The sequence below is a fragment of the Lolium rigidum genome, chromosome 4, assembly GCF_022539505.1.
Source record: "Lolium rigidum isolate FL_2022 chromosome 4, APGP_CSIRO_Lrig_0.1, whole genome shotgun sequence".
Taxonomy (NCBI): domain Eukaryota; kingdom Viridiplantae; phylum Streptophyta; class Magnoliopsida; order Poales; family Poaceae; genus Lolium; species Lolium rigidum.
In genome coordinates this window covers 276,018,372-276,038,268 of record NC_061511.1, presented here as the reverse complement: position 1 = coordinate 276,038,268, position 19,897 = coordinate 276,018,372, and the positions used below count along the sequence as shown (strand labels likewise).

Sequence of the window (19,897 nt, the reverse complement as noted above, 5' to 3'; positions counted from 1 at the left end):
CTAGTGAAAGTATGATCCCTAGGCCTTGTTCCAAAATACTGCTATCGCTGCTTGTTTACTATTTTACTGCGTGCTATCGCCGCTGCGTTACTATCGCTTGTTTACTCGTCCCGGGCAAAGCACTTTTCCGGTGCCGTTGCCACTGCTCATACTTATTTATACCACATGTATTTCACTATCTCTTCGCCGAACTAGTGCACCTATTAGGTGTGTTGGGGACACAAGAGACTTCTTGCTTTGTGGTTGCAGTGGTTGCATGAGAGGGATATCTTTGACCTCTTCCTCCCTGAGTTCGATAAACCTTGGGTGATCCACTTAAGGGAAACTTGCTGTTGTTCTACAAACCTCTGCTCTTGGAGGCCCAACACTGTTTACAAGAATAGAAGCACCCGTAGACATTAGGCGCCGATTAACCCGGCCATTGTGCCAGTGTTAAATCATCCTTCACCAATCACTACCTGACTGTGCGCTAGCACAAAGGGTTCAGTGGCGGCCACGAAGGTTCCATCGGCGGTCCTACCGATGGGGTTGTCCAACGCCCCCACAAGGCTACGCATCGAGCACTTGGCCGCCATCGCAGCAGGGGCACACGACTCAAGCCAGGAGATGGAGGTTCCACCTGGATTTGTCCCAATGTCATGGCATACACTTCCTCGAGCAGGGTTGGGGGAGGGGGCACTCGCAGTTCACCCTCCTCGGTCAACATCCATGACAGCATCGGCGGTTGCTAGTCGTGACAGAGCGTCCACTTCCGCATTTGTGCAGGGACTATCAGCATCACCTCGAGCGCCATTGTCCCCCCATACAATAGCAACTGTGATCCTGCTTTCGAATCAAGTTAGGTTTTTGTAGATCCGCTGATGTTTTTAAGCAAGGTGGTGTCATTCGAGTTGGATTACGTTGATAATGGTAAGGACCTTGTACAAGCATGGTCGCGCCTCATTGGAGTGCTTGCAGATACAAGGATCCTCGACAGTGCCGCTCCGGTGGAGCCACCGTACGGCCTCCGTGAAAGGACACGGATGCCGCCTAGAGGGGGTGAATATGCGGTTTAAAACTTTTACGATTATGGCTTGAAAAAATGCAAAATAAAACTAGCGTTTAATTTGTCAAGCACAAAACTTATGAAACTAGGGTTCATCTATGTGCACCAATAACTTATATTAAGCAGGACAAACAACTATGTGATAGCAAGATATATAACTTCAAGCACGAAGGCTATCACAAAGTGAAGTGCATAAGTTAAGAGCTCGGGTATAGGAATAACCGAGGTGACGCGAAGATGACGATATATCCCGAAGTTCACACTCTTGCGAGTGCTACCCTCCGTTGGAGCGGTGTGGAGGCACAAGGCACCCCAAACGCCACAAAGGCCGCACCGTGTTCTCCTCGAGCCTTCGCACCAAAAGGGAAGTCCTCGATCCACTATGGAACCTTGAGGGTGGTCATCTAACCCGCACAAAGGTTGGGGAAAACTACACAACTTAATTAGAGGCTCCAAAGAAAACGCCACAAAGGCCTCACACTTGAGGAAACTCTACAACTTAATTGGAAACCCCAAGTAATCCACAAAGACACAAACTTGAGACATCTCCACAACATAATTGGAGGCCATAAGAACACCACAAAGCCACAAAGAAGTCTAGGGTTCCAAGAACCCCCAAGAGGAACAACCTTCTCACTTTCACATCCACGAGTCACCGTGCATAACTCAAATCGATGCACCAAATCAATTGGCAAGAACACCACAAAGATGCTCAAATCCTTATCTCTTAAATTTCAACAAAGCTACAAAAGCTATTGGAGAAATAAGAGAAGAAAAGCAAATAAGAGGAGAAACACCAAATTTCTCTCAAAGAACTAGATCTAGAGATTCCCTCACAAAGAGGGGAATTTGATTGGTGGGATTATAGATCTAGATATCCTCTCTCTTTTCCTCAAATATGAGCAAGAATCATGGAGGGATTAGTGTGAGAGGGAGCAAGCTACTCAAGATCAATAATGGAGGAGAGAGAAAAAAGAGTAGCAACGGCTCATGGGGAAGAAGTGGGCTTTTATAGATCTCCCCCATGAAATATGACAGTTCCAGCCATTTTAGACCTGGGAGTCCGTCCTCGAGGGCCGGATACTCTGGACCCCCATATTGGGAGCAAGGCACACTTCGAAACCAAAAAAAAAAAAAACTGGGTTCAGCGGGGAGTCTCAGGCCACCCCGAGACTGGAGTCTTCGGCCCTGGGAAAGATAGAAAAAGTTGAAATTGAAACGGCCATAATTTGAGCAACCGGAGTCCGATTTTGATGATCTTGGACTCGTTTCGAAGGTGGCAACAAGATCTACAAGATCATGCAGAGAACCATCATATTCCAGCAAAGGAGGATAAAAATAAATTGAGAAAGGTTTAACCTATCTAAAAGAGACAACCCAGTAAAACCTCTAATATGGAAAACGCAACAAGTTAAATTAAGAAACTCCGATTTAGGTGAACCCAATATTGTTGGAAAGAGGATGAAAAAATTTACCCCGCAAAGAGTGAAAATATTAAGAACGGTTGAGGTAGTATTTTTTCCACAAATTTAGAATTGAAACGTCTCTATACGAAGAACCGGAAAAAACTCTAATATCGAAAACGCAACAGCTATTTCATGTGAAATTCATTTTCGATGAACTAGAGCTTGTCATGAGAATAATCAATAGCTCTAAAACACCACATGGGTAAAATCCAAAAAAGAGCCAAAAAAATTAATGCAAGGATGCAAAGGTTTGAGCTCTCTGAATGATACGATACGACTATGTTATTTATACGAGGGCCCTTTTTATAGTACGGCCAACTATCCTATAAAACGGTTTCCCAATTACACCACGATAGCGGTAGAATCGCAAACCATAGGATCTTTAACTTATAGAATCGTAAAATTTAAACCTTAAATGATTTCCACGGATGGGCCGGCCAGTTTGCGTGGAGCATCTGGCCTGGAGATAGATTCTATTATACTTGCTAGCGCAAACGATCACTTTTGGTCGGCGTCGGCACGCTGGAGAGCCTCTAGTACAGACCGATTTCGCCTTTCAGTATAGAACTCTTGATAGAACCAAATACGGATTCTGTCTGAAATAGACTCAAATACGGAGTACAAGAATCATGAGGAGACCCTACTTCCGTTCGCCCGGATCACGTATTCACGTTGCGTTATATATATTCCCACGCACGTCCGCTCGACGGACCCGAACACCAAACCCGAGGCCGCCTGCAAAGTGCAAACCTAGTAGCCCTCCGCAATGTCGGCCGCAGCAGTATCACACACCGCTCCCGCAGCTCTCCCGTCGGCGGCTCCGCCATGCTACCCCGCCACCTCTGGCCCTTCCTACGCCGCCGAGGACGACCTCTACGGTCTCCTCCAATCGCTCCAGCGTCGCATGGAGTTCGTCGCGATCCAGGAGGAGTACGTAAAGGACGAGCAGAAGCACCTGATGCGCGACCTGCTGCACGCGCAGGAAGAGATGAAGCTGGTCCAGGCCGCGCCCCTCGTGACTGGACAGTTCATGGAGATGGTCGACGGCAGCAACGGCATCGTGGGGTCGACCACCGGCAGGAGCTACTACGTGCCGATCCTCAGCACCATCGACCGCGAGCTGCTGAAGCCGTCGGCGTCGGTCGCCCTGCACCGCCACTCCAAAGCGCTCGTCGGCGTGCTGCCTCCCGAGGCGGACTCCAGCATCTCACTGCTCGGGCCATCGGAGAAGCCTAGCGTCCTGTACACGGACATCGGGGGATGTGATATCCAGAAACAAGAAATCCGCGAGGCCGTCGAGCTGCCTCTGACGCATCACGAGCTGTACAAGCAGATCGGCATTGATCCTCCGAGAGGAGTGCTGCTCTATGGTCCTCCAGGCACCGGCAAGACCATGCTTGCGAAAGCCGTGGCATGTCACACTAGCGCTGCTTTCATCAGGGTGGCTGGTTCAGAGTTTGTGCAGAAGTACTTGGGGGAGGGCCCGAGGATGGTTCGGGATGTGTTTCGCTTGGCTAGAGAGAATGCCCCTGCTATAATATTCATCGACGAGGTTGATGCCATAGCCACTGCTCGATTCGATGCCCAGACCGGTGCTGACCGAGAGGTTCAGCGTATTCTAATGGAGCTACTCAATCAGATGGATGGGTTTGACCAGACGGTGAATGTGAAGGTTATCATGGCCACCAACCGGGCAGACACTCTAGACCCTGCCCTGTTGCGTCCAGGAAGATTGGACAGGAAAATTGAGTTCCCTCTGCCAGACCGTAGGCAGAAGAGGCTTGTTTTCCAAGTCTGTACTGCTAAGATGAACTTGAGTGACGAGGTCGATTTGGAAGATTATGTCTCCAGGCCTGATAAAATCAGTGCTGCTGATATCTCCGCTATTTGCCAAGAAGCTGGCATGCATGCTGTCCGCAAAAATCGGTATGTTATCCTCCCCAAGGACTTCGAGAAGGGCTACCAAACCAACGTGAAGAAGCCTGAGACAGACTTTGACTTCTACAAATGAGTTAACGAGGTGTTAAACGGGATGCTTCTCTCCTACTAGTGACATGATCAACACTAGAGATCGAAAGTTAATGTTCACTTGTACCCTGAGGCTCATGACCTTACCTATTTCATCAGATTCAGTTATTTGTATTTCAGATGTGTTTCTACTTTGATAAATAGAAAAGTTTGCATGTTCAATCTCAAACGCAATCTCAACAGTGTTGTTATAACTTATAAGCTATCATGGCTTGTTTGCACTATTTATTGTACTAGTACTTTTGAAGTATTGTCGTTTGATTAAAAATAAACATCATGAACAAAACTAGACTTGTCGCAAAGGAAAAACAGGTCGCACGGAGAATTTATTTCTCAACGAACCACATTGTATCATTAAACATATATTAAACAGAGAGTTGTGGCAAAGGTCTAGAAGAATAGAATGTTCAACTGACTAACTGCAAATTTTCTAATCTAAAGCTGCACTCCATGGGATGAAATTCCAATGTTCAATATCATCGAAGAGGTAAGAAATTTATTTTCACGCAGTTGTGGAATTTTCTAATCTAAATTCGCACACCAACCTACCCAACAATGGGATGAAATTTCAATGTTCAATATCATAGAAGAGGTAAGAAATTTATTCTTAGTCAGTTCTGAAATAGACATTGCCAAAGACAAATGCTTAACCGGCTTGAAAAGACGATAGGTAGTCAGCGGCAAACCTAACATCTGGATTTCTTTATCGGACTTTGAGCTCTCATTGGAAGACTGAGAGCAAATCAAAGAAGCCAGTGTAAAAGGCAAGCACCGTGTCTTCTCGGTACTTATTGCCAGTACCATTTTTTCACTTCATCTTCTCACAAATCTAATTCCCCGCTGTTCCACAGATAGAACAAATCAATGGCGGGCATTGTTGGTTCTGCTGTTGCTGGCGAGACAGTCCGAAGATTATCTTCCCTTCTCTCTGGAGAAGACGGTCGCGATCGCGAAACTACCGAGATCAAAGTGGAGCGAGTAGAGATGGCCGTGCTCAAGCTCGAAACCGTCGTCGCCATGTCTGAAGATTGGCAGATCACGCACGCCCCGCTGCTCCGTTGGAAGGCAAAGCTGAAGCGTGTGCTCAAGGAAGGGAAAGGCATCGTACGCTCCCACAGAAAAAATACTGCGGGAGGCAACATCAACAACTCCTTTCCACGGCGCATGGCTCGATCGTGTAGCAAAGCGGTTCATGCCTTTCAGCCGTGGAAGTACTCGTGATGCTAATGATGATCTGACCGACTCCACAGTGAGAAGATTCGAGAGAATAGCGGACGGCGCCGACGACTTCTTCCAATTCGTCAGGTGCGGCGGCGGCCGTCCAAGGATCATGATGTTCCTCCCAAGTTTCGCTCGGTCGCTGGCGGCGGGGGAAGCAACGGAATTGTCACTTAGGATGGAGGGCGGCACGGCCGTGATGCTCCTTCGGTCATGGTGGGTAAAAATCGGAGGAGGAGGATACAGCGGAACCCAGGGGGTGGCGTCCCTGTGGATGTCCTACGAGCACGACCTGGCGTGGGAGAGGAACTTCAAGGTGATAGCGGCATTCCGTACGTCCATGGCCGCGGATGTCACGAGAGTCGCCGCCAACTGCGCCGTGCTCCTGCCGCCCCAGTTCGGCGCTTTCTGTGCTGCGGCCATGGTGGAGCTCGTCGCCGGGATGGCCTCCCAAGGAGGAAACTCTCCCGCTGCATCGGCTATGTACGGGTCTTTCGTGCGCACCGTTCAAGACTGTGTCACTGAAGGTGAAAGAGGACGGACGAGGGCCAGAGGTGAACCCAGCCTGCTACCTGCAGCAAATTATGCTAGGTGTTAGCAATTAGCATCGAATCAAAGTTGTAACTGAAATGCAAACCCAGACATGCATGGCTATCTCTTTTTACTCCACGGAGATTGGAGCAGCGCCTCGGATGCGGAGAGTTCACCACTCGTGGTTGCCCGAGGAAATCATGATGGTCTGTGCCCACTCCTACGTCCGGAATTCGTCGTCCGGAGGCGGCGGTTTGCCTCTGGAGCTGGTTTGGCACCGGTCTCCTCTTTACCTGCCCAAGAAGCTCTCCGAACAACACGAACACGTCGAGCTGCTCCCGGGAATGGCGGATGGGTTCGAGGCAGCGGGAGCATTAGACCGCGGAAGGCAATGGTGGTGCCCACGCAGCTCGACACGGTTGTCGATTGTACCGGTGTCTTCTCCGCCCAAATCCGTTGTGCAGTGGTGTAAGGAGAAGGTTCTGAATAGCCGTAGTGACACGGAGCTGCATGACAAGTGAACTTCGAGCAGGTGCCCAGACTGCACCGGGTCTTTAGCAGTTCACGCAGTAGAAAGAATTGAGAGGGTTTACACGGGAGTGATTATTATCAAGTTATCTCTATTGCCGTGCCTTTTATTTGCGCCCTAATGTTCACATGTGATGCTTTTTTTTACAAGTATCATATTGTTTTGATGTAAATTGACAAAAGGATGTATCATTTCTGTTCATAAAATGAAATTAAATGGAATTCAAGATACTGATGTTAGTTTGATCAACTATATAAAGAAACACAGTTTCTCCATTCCAAATTAGTTGTTGCAAGTATTTTCCAAAATAAGCAAAACTGCAAAACGTGTACATCCATAGCTAGATTCTAGACCAAATCTGGCCAAAGAGGAGTTACCATTGCCTACAACAACATAGTTTTATCAGATGCATCAGAAAATATATGTCAATGCCATATATATTTGATATCGTAAGTATCAGAACACCTACTGACGGGTCAAACTTAAAAATATTTGACTTGGTGGAGAGCTAGAACTCCAATTAATCTAGAATGGAGTAGGTAACTGTTAAGCTTTCAATAAAAAGAACAGCTTAATTCCTGCCAGAACATGGGACAATGACCAGGTTCCAAACATGCCTCTTCAAATCTATAACCTGAAGGTAACTCTTGCCGCTAGTTTACAGAACTCCAAAGGGTGCTCATGCAATGTCTATCTCTAAAATTAAATATCTTTGGTACAAAAGTTACATCGTTGGTGCCTTGTGGGATGAACCATTGCAATGGCAGCGTGTCAATGCATTTGCTAATTTATAACTTAGTACTGTTACAGGAGAAATACAATGCTTGATGGCTTCAAAATCTCTTCGGCAACTCGAAGAGCAAACCCTGACTGTAGGTGCGCCCATTGACCCACTATATATCATGGTGATGTCAGTTTCTGGTCAGCCTCTCTCATCCAGTATAGCTCAGCCATATATGACCGGACGCTGCTAACATAAGGTCCGTGAAACCGGACCTCTCTCGGAACATCAGTGCCAGAGCTTTGTTCACGAACTGATCTAGTGTGCTGCGCCAGAGAGCTCCTCCACATGCCGAGTTATTGTCTCGGGGCACGGAGACTGGGCGCGTAATAGTTCCAAACGTTGGAACGGGTGTGCAAATTGCAGAATATAGTCTTCATCTGTAAGAGATAGGAGAAACAATATCATGCATGCAAACAGAGTAATCGAGATCAGGAATGCCAACAGGTGCATAGTTTTTAGAGAAAGATGAAAACGCATCTAGTTAGAATGGCGAAGGAAATTCTTACTTTCTTTGACAGTGCCATACAGCCAGCATAAAACCTCGTCAGCAAAGGCCAGGCAGACTCCACCCTGAAGTACAGATCGAATATATTATTCCAAGAAACGTATAATACACTGGAAAGTGCAAGAAAGTACCACTCTGTTCCACAATATAAGCCGTTCTAGCAAACTAAAATAGTTCGCTAAAAAGGGCTTATATTATGGAATGGAGGTAGTAACTGAAAACTACATATTCAAATTAAATGAATACTCCCATATGTTGCATAGCAAGAATTTGGAGGGGATGGTCATTAGTTATCCTATATGTCAACTTAGAAAAAGGGAATACGGCATCAGAGAACTGTAAGTGTTAACCCCTTTACCTATTAGAGATTTGATATGACAACTCAATTATTTAAATTTTTCATAGGTTATGCTTTTCTAATTTTGAATACTCCACCTATTGTACTCAAGTACTCTGCACTCATGTTCTTCCTCAATTATCATGACTCCGCGAATAAACAACACAAACATTAATTTTGCGTACCTGCCAGTAGTTCTTTGCTTTCACTTTCTGTGTGATATCTTTAGTTCTTAATCTCTCAGTTCGTACAAGTACACCAGCATCATTCCTGCAAGAAAATAAGATAGAGAGTGGAACTTAAGAACCAATATTGATCACCAAAAAACACATACATCTCAAACACCACCGAAGTAATTCAAGTGTACTCTTTTTCCTAATTGTATCGACCGTATGGTCAACATGAGAGGATTGGAATTTGAATGTCTTTCTGGTTGGACGCCTCATTAAGCAAAAACCTCTGGTTAATTAGCACGCAATGTGTTAAATGTGTAGAAAAAAAAATTACGATGGATGACGACTGAAGCTCCGATGTACTATATGGGCATTCAAATCAAGAGTATAGGGCTGATAACCCAATGGAGAAATCAGGTAAGCATGGCAATTCAGAACATACATGGGAAACGAATGAAATCACAAAAAGATAGGTTTGCTTCTGTATCTAATTGACAGCATTACTGCAATAGTACAGCAATTATCGACAGTTCTACCACCATAATTCTTGCATTGCATATGAGTATGACAAGTTGACAACCATAAAGACTTTATGAAATGCAAGACGGAGTGTTAAGGATTTAGTCTCTGAAAGGAAGCTCGTCATGCTAACAAGGAAATGCTATGATGATTGAAAATTACCTGAATCCAACGACAACATATGATACACCAGCAAGGAATGATTGAATCTGTAAAATTTAGCCAAGTGAAAAATTAATGCAAAGGTATGATTCCTGAAGAATCAAGATTAACACCACAAAGTTGGAAGTTGTCATGGCAGAGGGAATAATAACAAGATAGCCATGTAGTGAAGTTGTTAACATGTATCCTCAGCCCCGCAAGGAGCAAAATTCTCTCGATACTTAAGAAATCAAATAAAACGTAAGAAATTTAATGATCGAATTTCACACTGCGAAAGAGAACAGAACAAGAAGTTTCAAATAATATCAATGAAATAACAAAATGCTGTCATGCAATAGCTACAAAAATAAGAGGCTAAAAAAATTACCCAGAACCTAAGTAACTTCTCTTTCTCATATTTCTCCACCGTATGGTACTCCAACTGTTACAAAGTTCAAAATGGTGACTAGATTGAATATGATTGGTACCAGATCAATGGAATTTCATGGAAAAAAAATAACGACCTCTCTGCTTGTTTTCAACTCCACATAGAACCGCCTACCATCGTCAGTTGCATCGCAGCAGTCCATCTCAGCACCCATGATAATGCGATGCGCGCCCAATTTCGTCTTTATTACAGAACAATACTCTACATTTGCATCAATACCTTTTCCCTCCTCATCAATAGAGTTCTCAGTAGCAAGATTTTCAAAAGAATATCCCCAAAAACATCTGAATATCAAATATGGCACCAGCAAGAAAAGGTACATCAAATCGATACTCATGTCAGATTCATCTGCTGTAAGCATGACAACTATAAACATATGATTACAAATATCAAGGCACCATTTGATTTTGCAGGCAAATGACACATATATTTGCAGCCCTTCACACATTTCCAAGCTTCCCATAGAGACACATTTTAGGCAACTATATTTTATTACATGAACATCAGATCAAGAAAAATGCCAAAGAACTAAATCAGCTTTATGCAATTCAAACTGGAAAGAACCCCTTGTACTATCACAATTTCAATAAGAACTCGAAGCATCAACATATTTAGCATTCTACATTTTGACCTTTTGCAACTTAACTTCAGAGAGTTATAAATCAACACCATGAAACTCAAACTTTACAAGATACCCCTGTGCAAGTAGGATTACCATCACACAAGATCCTATAAGAACTAAACCATCAACATATTTAGCATACTAGATCTCAGACTATTTTTCTTTGTAACTCTTGTCGATAAGCAGAGAGAGAGAGAGAGAGAGAGAGAGAGAGAGAGAGAGAGAGAGAGAGAGGGGGAGAGTCAACCTCCTGCGCTCAATCTCGCTTTGTGGTCTTTCAGGGAGCTTATGGACATCAAGGTACACAACACCATTTCTTTTGTGCACACCCATCTTCCATGGGTCTTTTAGATAAGCTGTGGCCAATATCTGACGATTTTACAGATAGTCGCATAGAATCTGTCAGCATACAATCATAGTGAAGGAAATTACGAAAAAAATAGTTTTGTTATAGAGTCCTGCAAAATATAATATGTACGTATCTGTCAATCGATTAAGCTAGATACAAACCAAACAGTGGTAAGCTTGTAGGAATAACTACCTGACTCGTCCACATGGACAAACATAAGCTACAACAAGGGAAAGGAAAAGATGTTATGGTTTAGATAATCTGCACTGGAAGGACCATACCTTGTTAAGGTTGTTGCGGTACGTCTGCAAGACAAGCATATGTGATCAGGAATTTGAAGCATAGAGTGCCAAAAGGACAAATATAAAGTTGCAACAATGAATTTTACCACAAAATGTATGTTCTGAAGAGGTAGGTTTGAATTTCTTATGCATGCAAGAAGATCGCCAAATCCTTGAGAACCCAAATCTGAAATTACAACATTAACCATGAATGAATGCTCTCTGACAGAAACGGATTCAAAAGGAAAAGGAACTTCCAAATAATGGAATTATCATATCCCTGGATCCAATTGTTCAAAAAAGAAATTTCGGAGTTAACTTCAATAACTTCCTTTCCCATTATGTATCATAAACAGCTAGTGTCTGAATTGTTGAAGATTTTCTTCCATGTCCTTTCTTATATAAAAAATGTATAAACTATCCAGTCTTACGGAAGACACAACTGCAAAATATCAGCTAAAATATAGTATGAATTTATTCTACAGAAAAATTATATATGTAGATGGCTTAAGAAGTGGTCCATCTAAGGTTACTCAAGACCCGCCTGAAACAAAAAATAGTTGCATTTACCATATACAATAGGGGAAACATTTCATGGCATCAAGCTGTTCTTGTATATGTGTTTAGGTCTATGACAACTGAAATAGAAGTTTGTAGGGAATAACCCAGATAATAAATTCTACATTAAACAGAGTTGACAGCAGTAACTAGAATATAGAAACAAAAAATTACTTCTCACAGAAAGTACCTCTTTTCTCTGTAAATGTTTCAAAACCTTTATTGAGATCTTCACCGACATAGTCGCAGATATTACGTTTGAAAAGCCTCTACAAAATAAGGATGTTTAGTACAACAGCCAACGTTTAGGGCAAACTACATGTGTTCAGAAAGTAACTGTCCACACTTCATAGACAAACTTCCAAAATATAGATTCACTAAAAGGGAACTGAAATTGACAATCAGCAACTCTGAGATCTTACCAAGCTGCGATCATCAAAATATACATCCCCACCATCAACACGGCTGTAGCATGCGAACTCACATGGCTGCATGAGTTAACAAAGGATATAGCTCTATAGAGAACAAAAACAACTAAGGAAAATCAATAGAACATGGTAATATTGTGCACCTCCTGAAAAGCAACAGCTTTCCTGGATAGAGTTTCTTCACTCTTATTAAGTTTCATTTCTGAAACAAAACCTTCAACGTTACGCCCATTTCCATATGAAAACCTCCCACCGTGGCCAAAATTATTCCGTCCTCCTGGATGGCCTCCTGGTCTTGGAAGAAGAGGTGGGCCCCTGCCACCTCGTCCGCCCCGAGAAAAATTGGTGTTCCGTATTTGGGGCAGCACTATAAGGAAAGGAGCAAAATATAAGAGACTGATAATCCCTATCTCCCAACCTAGATACACTCAACCTTTTCAAAGTACTATCCATGCCTCCAGAATATTGAGTATCCAGGCAAGGGAAACAACTCGGTCATCGCATTCTCTACCACAAAGCATATTAGCATTATCTATCAGTAATAGAGTACACATAGGTTGAATGGGCACAGACCCGCACGTTTTAGTAAGATAAACCATGGGCATAATTTCAGCTAGATACGCACAAAGCATGGAAAGACTGTTTCACTATCAATGTTAATATTCATGATATAATTTTATTCAACCTTCATATATAGCACTATAAGGAAAGGAGCAAAATATAAGAGACTGATAATCCCTATCTCCCAACCTAGATACACTCAACCTTTTCAAAGTACTATCAATGCCTCCAGAACATTGAGTATCCAGGCAAGGGAAACAACTCGGTCATCGCATTCTCTACCACAAAGCATATGAGCATTATCTATCAGTAATAGAGTACACATAGGTTGAATGGGCGCAGACCCGCCCGTTTTAGTAAGATAAACCATGGGCATAATTTCAGCTAGATACGCACAAAGCATGGAAAGACTGTTTCACTATCAATGTTAATATTTATGATATAATTTTATTCAACCTTCATATATATAGTAGTCTAGTGGGGCGGTATTGTGAAAGATGTAATGATGAAACTTATTTTGACTTCTAACAGATACCAGATTTTAGACTCAGCCTTCTTCATAGTTGTAATTTACTGCAGAATTAAGTTCTAACTTTACCTTTTAGTTTAAACCAAAATAGGAAATGTAGATAGTCGAAAGTATCTTTCCTACTAACAGATACCCAATTGAACGCAAACCCCATTTGTTATATCGTTTCATGGCTCGTTCATGTACTGTATTCAATGGTTTTGATTGGTGCTTTTGTAAATCAAAATCCCCCTAATAAATTACAAAAGCAAGCAACAACCAGACGACGCGGGCATAGAATTCAGTCAATCGACTTAGCCTGACATACGCTGCTGAAAGTTGGAACAATGATTCAAACATAAGTCTGAAGCAACGAGAGTTCGTCATGTACTGAAGCTAAAAAAACAAAACCCACTGCAGAGCTCCCAGAGCCCCAGGAGCGGCCACTCCCAATAAACAGCAGCCAACCAAAAATGTTGAGTAGGGTTACATTCCAATCTACTAACCAATTATGCTTACCGAACACAGAGGTGGCTACTCCGCCCAAACGAATTTTAGCGAGCATCAGTAATCAGTAATGAGAGGCGAAGCGCGAACCTGGAACTAGGTAGTTGCTCCGGGCGGGGGTCTTGACGTAGTCCTCGTTGTCGGAGCCGAACAAATCTCTGGCCTCCTCTTCCTCCTCGTACTCGTCCCGGTACACGGCCGCCGCGTGCCTGGTGGGCAGCGAGTCGAACTCCGCGTCGTCGGCGCCCTCCTCGTCGCCGCCGCCGGCGGCGCCGCTGCTGCTGCGGCCGCTGGAGGCGCCGCTGGAGGAGGAGGAGGACGCGGCGGCGGAGGAGGAGGAGGATGAGGACGGGGAGGAGGAGCCCGAGGAGGCGCCGCCGCCTCCCTCGGCTTCGGCTTCGGCGCCGTCGCCGGCGTCGTACTCCTCGAAGACGTCGACGTCCTGCTCCGAGAAGTCCATCGCGGGCGGGGGCGGGGGCGGACCGGCGAGACGGAAGGTTCTCTGCTTCTTTTTCTGGTCGGGGGGGTCGTAGTGGGAATCGACACGGCAAAGCCGCACTGGAATAGGGTTCACCAGACGCAGCTAGGGCGGCGGTGGGGGCCGGAACAGTGCGATTTGCCCCTTCGACAGAACTTACCAAAGACCGCCGGCCCTGTCGAGAGAACTTTCCCAAAACGCTCTCGTCGGCATCGTACGCTCTCGCCGTCGCCGATCCTCTCTTCCGGCGCCGTCGCCGGCTTGGTGCGTGGATAGGGCAGCCTAGATCGAATTAGGGTTGAGTTAACTGCGACTTACCACGGAGATGTTGGCCAATAAATTTCTCGAGGTAATTGCGCAATTCATGCAAAACCTTGTGCACCATGTGCATTTTCGTACAAAACCTTTTTGGGTGTACTCCTCCGGTACAAAACCTTGTCCATCAAGAGCAAAGTCATACTCCCGTCAAACATGTGTGAGATTTGTAAAATCTTATGTATCTAGCTAGTAGTGTCTTGGTACATCTAAATTTAGAAAAATCTCCGACATGTTTCATGGAACGGAGGGAGTACAAAATTGTCGAACATAACAAGCTTTCGTGTGGGATAATTGACAGAAAACCCCTCCAATTTGAATCATTTCTCGCCACGACGTACAAGGTAAAACTTAGTTGTGGCAGGTTGTCGCCCTCAACAGTTGGCCCCCATCAATTCTCCCTGCAAAGAAATCCCCTCTCCCTCTACAACCCTAGCGACGGCGGAGTCCTGGGAGTGGTGGCGCATGGTGGATGCGGAGGAGTCGATCGAGAGCACTAGCAGGTCGTCGCCCTCAACACCTGCTCGTCGAGGAGGGGTCGGTCTGTGGCCCCATTGAAAGCGCATGGAGCCCCCATGTGTGGTTTGGTAATTGATGACAATCCCTATGGACCAATGTTTGCATTGAGTTATATTTGTAGGAGTTGTCCATAGGCAATGTTTGAACCACATGTTGGCTTCAAGGTTGCAATAAGAAGAAATTGATGAAGAATATCAAGTGTCAAGTATGTCTTGAAGATGAAGATGAAGTGAGCCCTCAAGTCTAACTTCAAGACATCAACATGATGAAGAATGAAGGAATGAAGTGCAAGTTCAAGATGAGCCAACTCGAAGAGATCATATGCCTGAAGCTTGCCATCCATATGGTGTTCATGGATATGTGAAGATGCGCCGAAGAAGAAGCTTCCTCCTAGTGGATTATGGGGAGAAATTAGCAAGACTTCATCAAACAAGCACAATCAAGAAAGACGTTCCATCTTGTCGTGGTCAAGATCTTCATCATGTAAGTCAAGTGGAATGCGCAAGGTTAAGGTTTTCTCTTGGTAGGATTTCTCTCTTACCGGTCTCGTGGTTTAGTTGGGAGAACGGTTTATAGGTTAGTTGTCGTATTATCAAGAGGTCTCTCGAATGAGTAACTCGGTCGTATCATTTGAGGAGAGCTCAAACATTTGCATCCTTGCACCATATTTATTGGTTGTTATTTCGATCTTACCCATGTGATGTTGTAGAGCCCTGTGCTAATTCACATGACAAGATCTAGTTCATGAAAAACAGATTCCGCGTGAATCACTTATTGCGTTTTCGATATTGGAGTTTTTTCTCGATTCTCCGTGTTGAGAGGTCTCACTCTAAAAATCATAGAAAAATCTCCCCCACGTGTTTTCATATTTTAGGGTATAGGGTTTCCAAACTTGTTGAGAGATCCTCTTTGCAACAAAATTGGTTTCATGTCATTTGGAGTTTCCAAACTCAAGTTGTTGCAGTTTTGGTTTCAGTAGTTTTTGAGTTTTCCAGTCCGGAGACTCCGGTGAAGTCTCCGGACCTCCCAAATCATTTGCTTCTTTCACTCACTCTCTCTCTCTCTCTCCTAGACCGGAGACTCCGGTCCAAAGTTCCTGCAACAGTCATTTTTGTGTGGGGGTATAAATAGTCTTCTTATTTCCCAAAATCAGTTGCTTCTTTCACTCTCTCTCTCTCCTACTCCATTGTTGACCTTAAGAAGCTTTCTCTCTCTAATACCTCTATGATTCTTGCACCTATTTGAGGGAAAAGAGAGGGGATATATATCTACATCTTGACCAATCAAATCCATCTCTTTGTGAGGGGAATCCACTAGATCTAGATCTTGCAGAAATTTGGTGTTCCTCCTCTTATTTGTTCTTCCTCTCTTATTCCCCCAAGAGTTTTTTTTTTTAACCTTGAGACTGTGGGGAAAAAACCCACAGTAATTTATTAAAACCAAGTTAGGAAAATGTACAAAAAAGAAAACAAAGGGTTAGTCCTAACTGTACAAGAGCTAAAAAGAGAAATAACTAAATGAGACTGCCTATCCAGGCAACTAGTTCATCGAAGTGCTTCCGCTTAATCCTATGCACAAGCATGGATATATCATGAACAAAACCCTTCTTCCATCCTTGAAAGGATGGTCTCTGATACTGGAAAATTTTGTCGTTTCTCTGCTTCCATATGTTCCAACAGGCAAGGATCACAACCTCCATGAAAAAAGGTTTAGCAAAACCCACTCTTGCTCTTGTAGCTGATGTTTGAATATCTCTGCCCTGCAACCAATCTATCTGCAGATATGTCCAAACCCTCTGACTGAAGTTACACTCAAAAAACAAGTGCATTTTGTCCTCATAAGCTCTAGCAAAACATAGTTCACAATGAGTATCTTCTGTAACCTTCCAGTGTCATCTCTTCAGCATGTCCCTAGTGTTTAGACGATCACTAATCAGAAGCCATGCAAAGAACTTGTGCTTCATAATGCAAGACGACTTCCATATCCATTTATAGATCCCAATGACTTGGATGTGCTCATGAATGTGCTTATAATACTTAGATGCAGTATATGTGCTTCCCCAAACATAAGTCCAAGAATCATTTTCCACAGACAATGGATTTTGCCTCATATTAGAACTCAACTCCTGCAACTCCTCATATGCTTGCAAAGACAGAGGCAAGTGAAAAAGCTGAGTAATCTCAGCTGCTGCATATACCTCCTCGGCAGTGAGCTTCTCATCCAAAGCATAAGAAAAAATTCTTGGATACCTTTCATGTAAAGGAGTGGTAGAGTTCTCAAATTTCCAACTGTCCAACCAGAACATAAAAGTATCTCCCTTACCAGGCAAAACTGTTGCCACCTGTCTATACTTGTCCAAAAACTTACAAACATCCTTCCACCAAAAAGATCCACAAAGATTCTCAGCCTGAGGGACAGTGGCCTGATAATAAGTTCTCCAAATGAGCTTGACCCATGGAGTATCTGCCTTATTATAGAACTTATCCAAAAATTTCAACAGCAAAACCTCATTATGCTTCTCAAAGATAACAATGCCAACTCCTCCCTTACTCTTGGGTTTGCATAGCATTTCCCAAGCTGCCAAAGACTGCTTAGGAGTGTCAATGTTGTCCCTCGAAAGACACCGTCTAAGAATTCTATTTAACTGATTCAGTATACCAGGGGGAATTTGAATGGAGCATAAAAAGAAAGTAGACATGGATGACAAAGCGGAGTCCACCAACTGTAATCTAGCCCCCTGAGATAAAAAGCTTGAAATACTTGTAAGTTTTCTTTCCAACCTGGTGACAATAGGAGTCAAATGTTGAATTTTTGGTTTTGCTGTACCCAATGGCAGACCCAAATAAGTGAAGGGAAGTGAGGCCACTTGGCATCCAAAAGCATTGGCTAACTGCTGCATTTCCTCTCCTCACACATTGGTTGGAACCATGCTAGACTTGTGATAATTAACTCTCAGCCCAGTAGAGATAGAGAATTTATGTAAGATTTCCTTCAAAGCAAGCACTTGATCCATCTCTGCTGGAAGGATGAGCAAGGTATCATCTGCATATTGAACTATTGGAAAATCGGGGTCCCCCACCTCAATAGGTAGAGACAACAAACCTTGTGCAAGGGCATCATTTATAACTATCTGCAATAGCTCAGACCCCAGCACATATAATATTGGTGATAGAGGATCACCTTGCCTCACACCCCTTTTACAGGAGAATTGCTTTCCTGGCACACCATTTAACAAAAATTTAGATGTCCCAGAAGAAAGAATATCTTTGACCCACTGAACAGTTTTACTGTCAAACCCCATATGCATCATCACTTGAATAATTGCTTCATGCTCAATAGCATCAAATGCCTTTGCAAAATCAAGCTTCATGATCACTAAGGGTTTCTTAGAAGCATGACACTGGTACAAATACTCAAAAGTCCAAGCTACACATTCGTGTATAGTTCTGCTTTTGATAAACCCATACTGATTCTTATGCACACAAGAAAGAATTCTTTGTTGAAATCTATTGGCCACCAATTTTGTCAGGAACTTTAAGCAAGCATTAATGAGGGAGATGGGCCTATAATCATTAACACTCTCAGGGCTATGTACTTTGGGTACAAGGGTGATAAAGGATTCATTAATATTCTGTAATTGCAGTGTACCCTCATGAAAATCCTGCACAAGCTTGAAGAAATCTTGCTTTATAATAGGCCAGCATCTTTTCAGAAAAAGACCAGTGAAACCATCTGGCCCTGGTGACTTATCAGGTGGCATTTGCTTGAGGACTAGCTCAATTTCCTCTTACAAAAAAGGCTGAGAAATCTCCTCTAGACCTTGTATTATATTGATTAACCTGGGCAAATCAAACTGCATATTTATTCCTCCAGAATTCCCCATTCTATCTTTTTAACTAGAGCAAAGCAAAGCTGCAATTTCAGCATGATCATTAACTACCCTCCCATCAGATGCTTTAATCATTGATATCGTGTTTCTTCTATTTCTTTGTGTGGCCATTGCATGAAAAAACTCGGTATTATCTTCCCCAACTTTTACCCATCTGATAGTACATCTCTTTCTCCAATAATTGCACTCTATTTGCAAAAGCTTCTCAAATGTAATTTGACAATTTTCCTGAAATTGAATTCTGTGACAAAAAGAGGTCTTTGGTCTTCTAAATTGTCCAAGATCAGAATAGCTTTATTACAGTGCTGGATATAAAACTTTAACTGAGACAGGTTCATGTGCCAATGTTTCAAAGCATATCTTAAAGCCTTAAATTTTCCAGCAATTATAGCAGAGGTGTACTTCTTAGTAGAGCTAGTATCCCAGGCTTTCTTCACACAGTCCATGAAACCTGGCTGGTCCACCCAAAAGCTTTCAAATCTAAAAATAGATGCCTTTGGGATAACAGTATCAATATTAACTACACAAGGGACATGATCTGAGGCTGTATTGGAAGAGGCGTGACAGTAGTATTTGGATAAGAGGATATCCATTCAGCACTAGTGAAGAACCAGTCAAGCTGCTCCAACAAGGGTTGAGCTTGCATATTTGACCATGTGAATCTCCTGCCTTTTAAGGGTAACTCAAGCAAACCCAAGTGTCCAATTATTTCATTAAAAAGGAACATATCATTCACATCCCCCCGAGGTTTATTTCTATTTTCCTCTGATCTTATGAAATTAAAGTCCCCCAGAAGCAACCACTTACTCCCCACTGGAATTTGGATATTATACAGCCAGGTAACAAAATTATCTCTCATCACTCCCTGACAAGGCCCATAAACTGACACTAAATTCCAGCTCTCATTATTATGGATAGAAGTGAATTTTACCACCACAGCAAACCTCTGAATTTCCACCAGATCAGCAGAGGAAACAGAAGAATTCCATATTACCAAAATCCCTCCAGAGGCACCCACTCAGGGGGAATAGGCAAATGTGTCAAAGCGCTTAGGGCAAAATTTTCTAATAAATTTATGATCGATAGTATCACATTTGGTTTCTTGTATACAAATGACAGAACATTGGCTTTCCTCAATTTTACACCTTAAGGCCCTTT

General features: G+C 43.4%; 2 protein-coding genes across 2 annotated transcripts; one reads left to right on the top strand and one right to left on the bottom strand.

Annotated features, from left to right (window-relative positions):
• The first annotated feature begins 3,277 nt into the window (after positions 1 to 3,277).
• On the top strand, positions 3,278 to 4,522 carry LOC124705475 (26S proteasome regulatory subunit 6B homolog). Its single transcript, XM_047237190.1, has one exon. It carries the CDS (start codon positions 3,278 to 3,280, stop codon positions 4,520 to 4,522), a length of 1,245 nt encoding a protein of 414 aa, XP_047093146.1.
• Positions 4,523 to 7,414: 2,892 nt separating this feature from the next.
• LOC124707801 (NAD-capped RNA hydrolase DXO1-like) lies at positions 7,415 to 14,013 on the bottom strand. The gene is made up of 13 exons (XM_047239493.1): positions 13,629 to 14,013; positions 12,106 to 12,329; positions 11,957 to 12,022; positions 11,725 to 11,803; positions 11,084 to 11,163; positions 10,977 to 11,000; positions 10,594 to 10,715; positions 9,801 to 10,008; positions 9,665 to 9,718; positions 9,298 to 9,344; positions 8,629 to 8,713; positions 8,108 to 8,171; positions 7,415 to 7,978 (listed from the first exon to the last, which is right to left on the bottom strand). Exons 1-13 carry the CDS (start codon positions 13,996 to 13,998, stop codon positions 7,857 to 7,859), a joined length of 1,545 nt encoding a protein of 514 aa, XP_047095449.1. The 5' UTR covers positions 13,999 to 14,013; the 3' UTR covers positions 7,415 to 7,856.
• Positions 14,014 to 19,897: the final 5,884 nt, after the last annotated feature.

Coding starts and splice junctions, on each gene's coding strand:
- LOC124705475 (XM_047237190.1), top strand. CDS start 3,278: ATGTCGGCCGCAGCAGTATCACACACCGCTCCCGCAGCTCTCCCGTCG.
- LOC124707801 (XM_047239493.1), bottom strand. CDS start 13,998: ATGGACTTCTCGGAGCAGGACGTCGACGTCTTCGAGGAGTACGACGCC. Junction 9,719..9,800: donor AGTTGAAAACAAGCAGAGAG/GTCGTTATTTTT, acceptor ACTTTGTAACAG/TTGGAGTACCATACGGTGGA. Junction 8,714..9,297: donor TATGTTGTCGTTGGATTCAG/GTAATTTTCAAT, acceptor ATTTTCTTGCAG/GAATGATGCTGGTGTACTTG.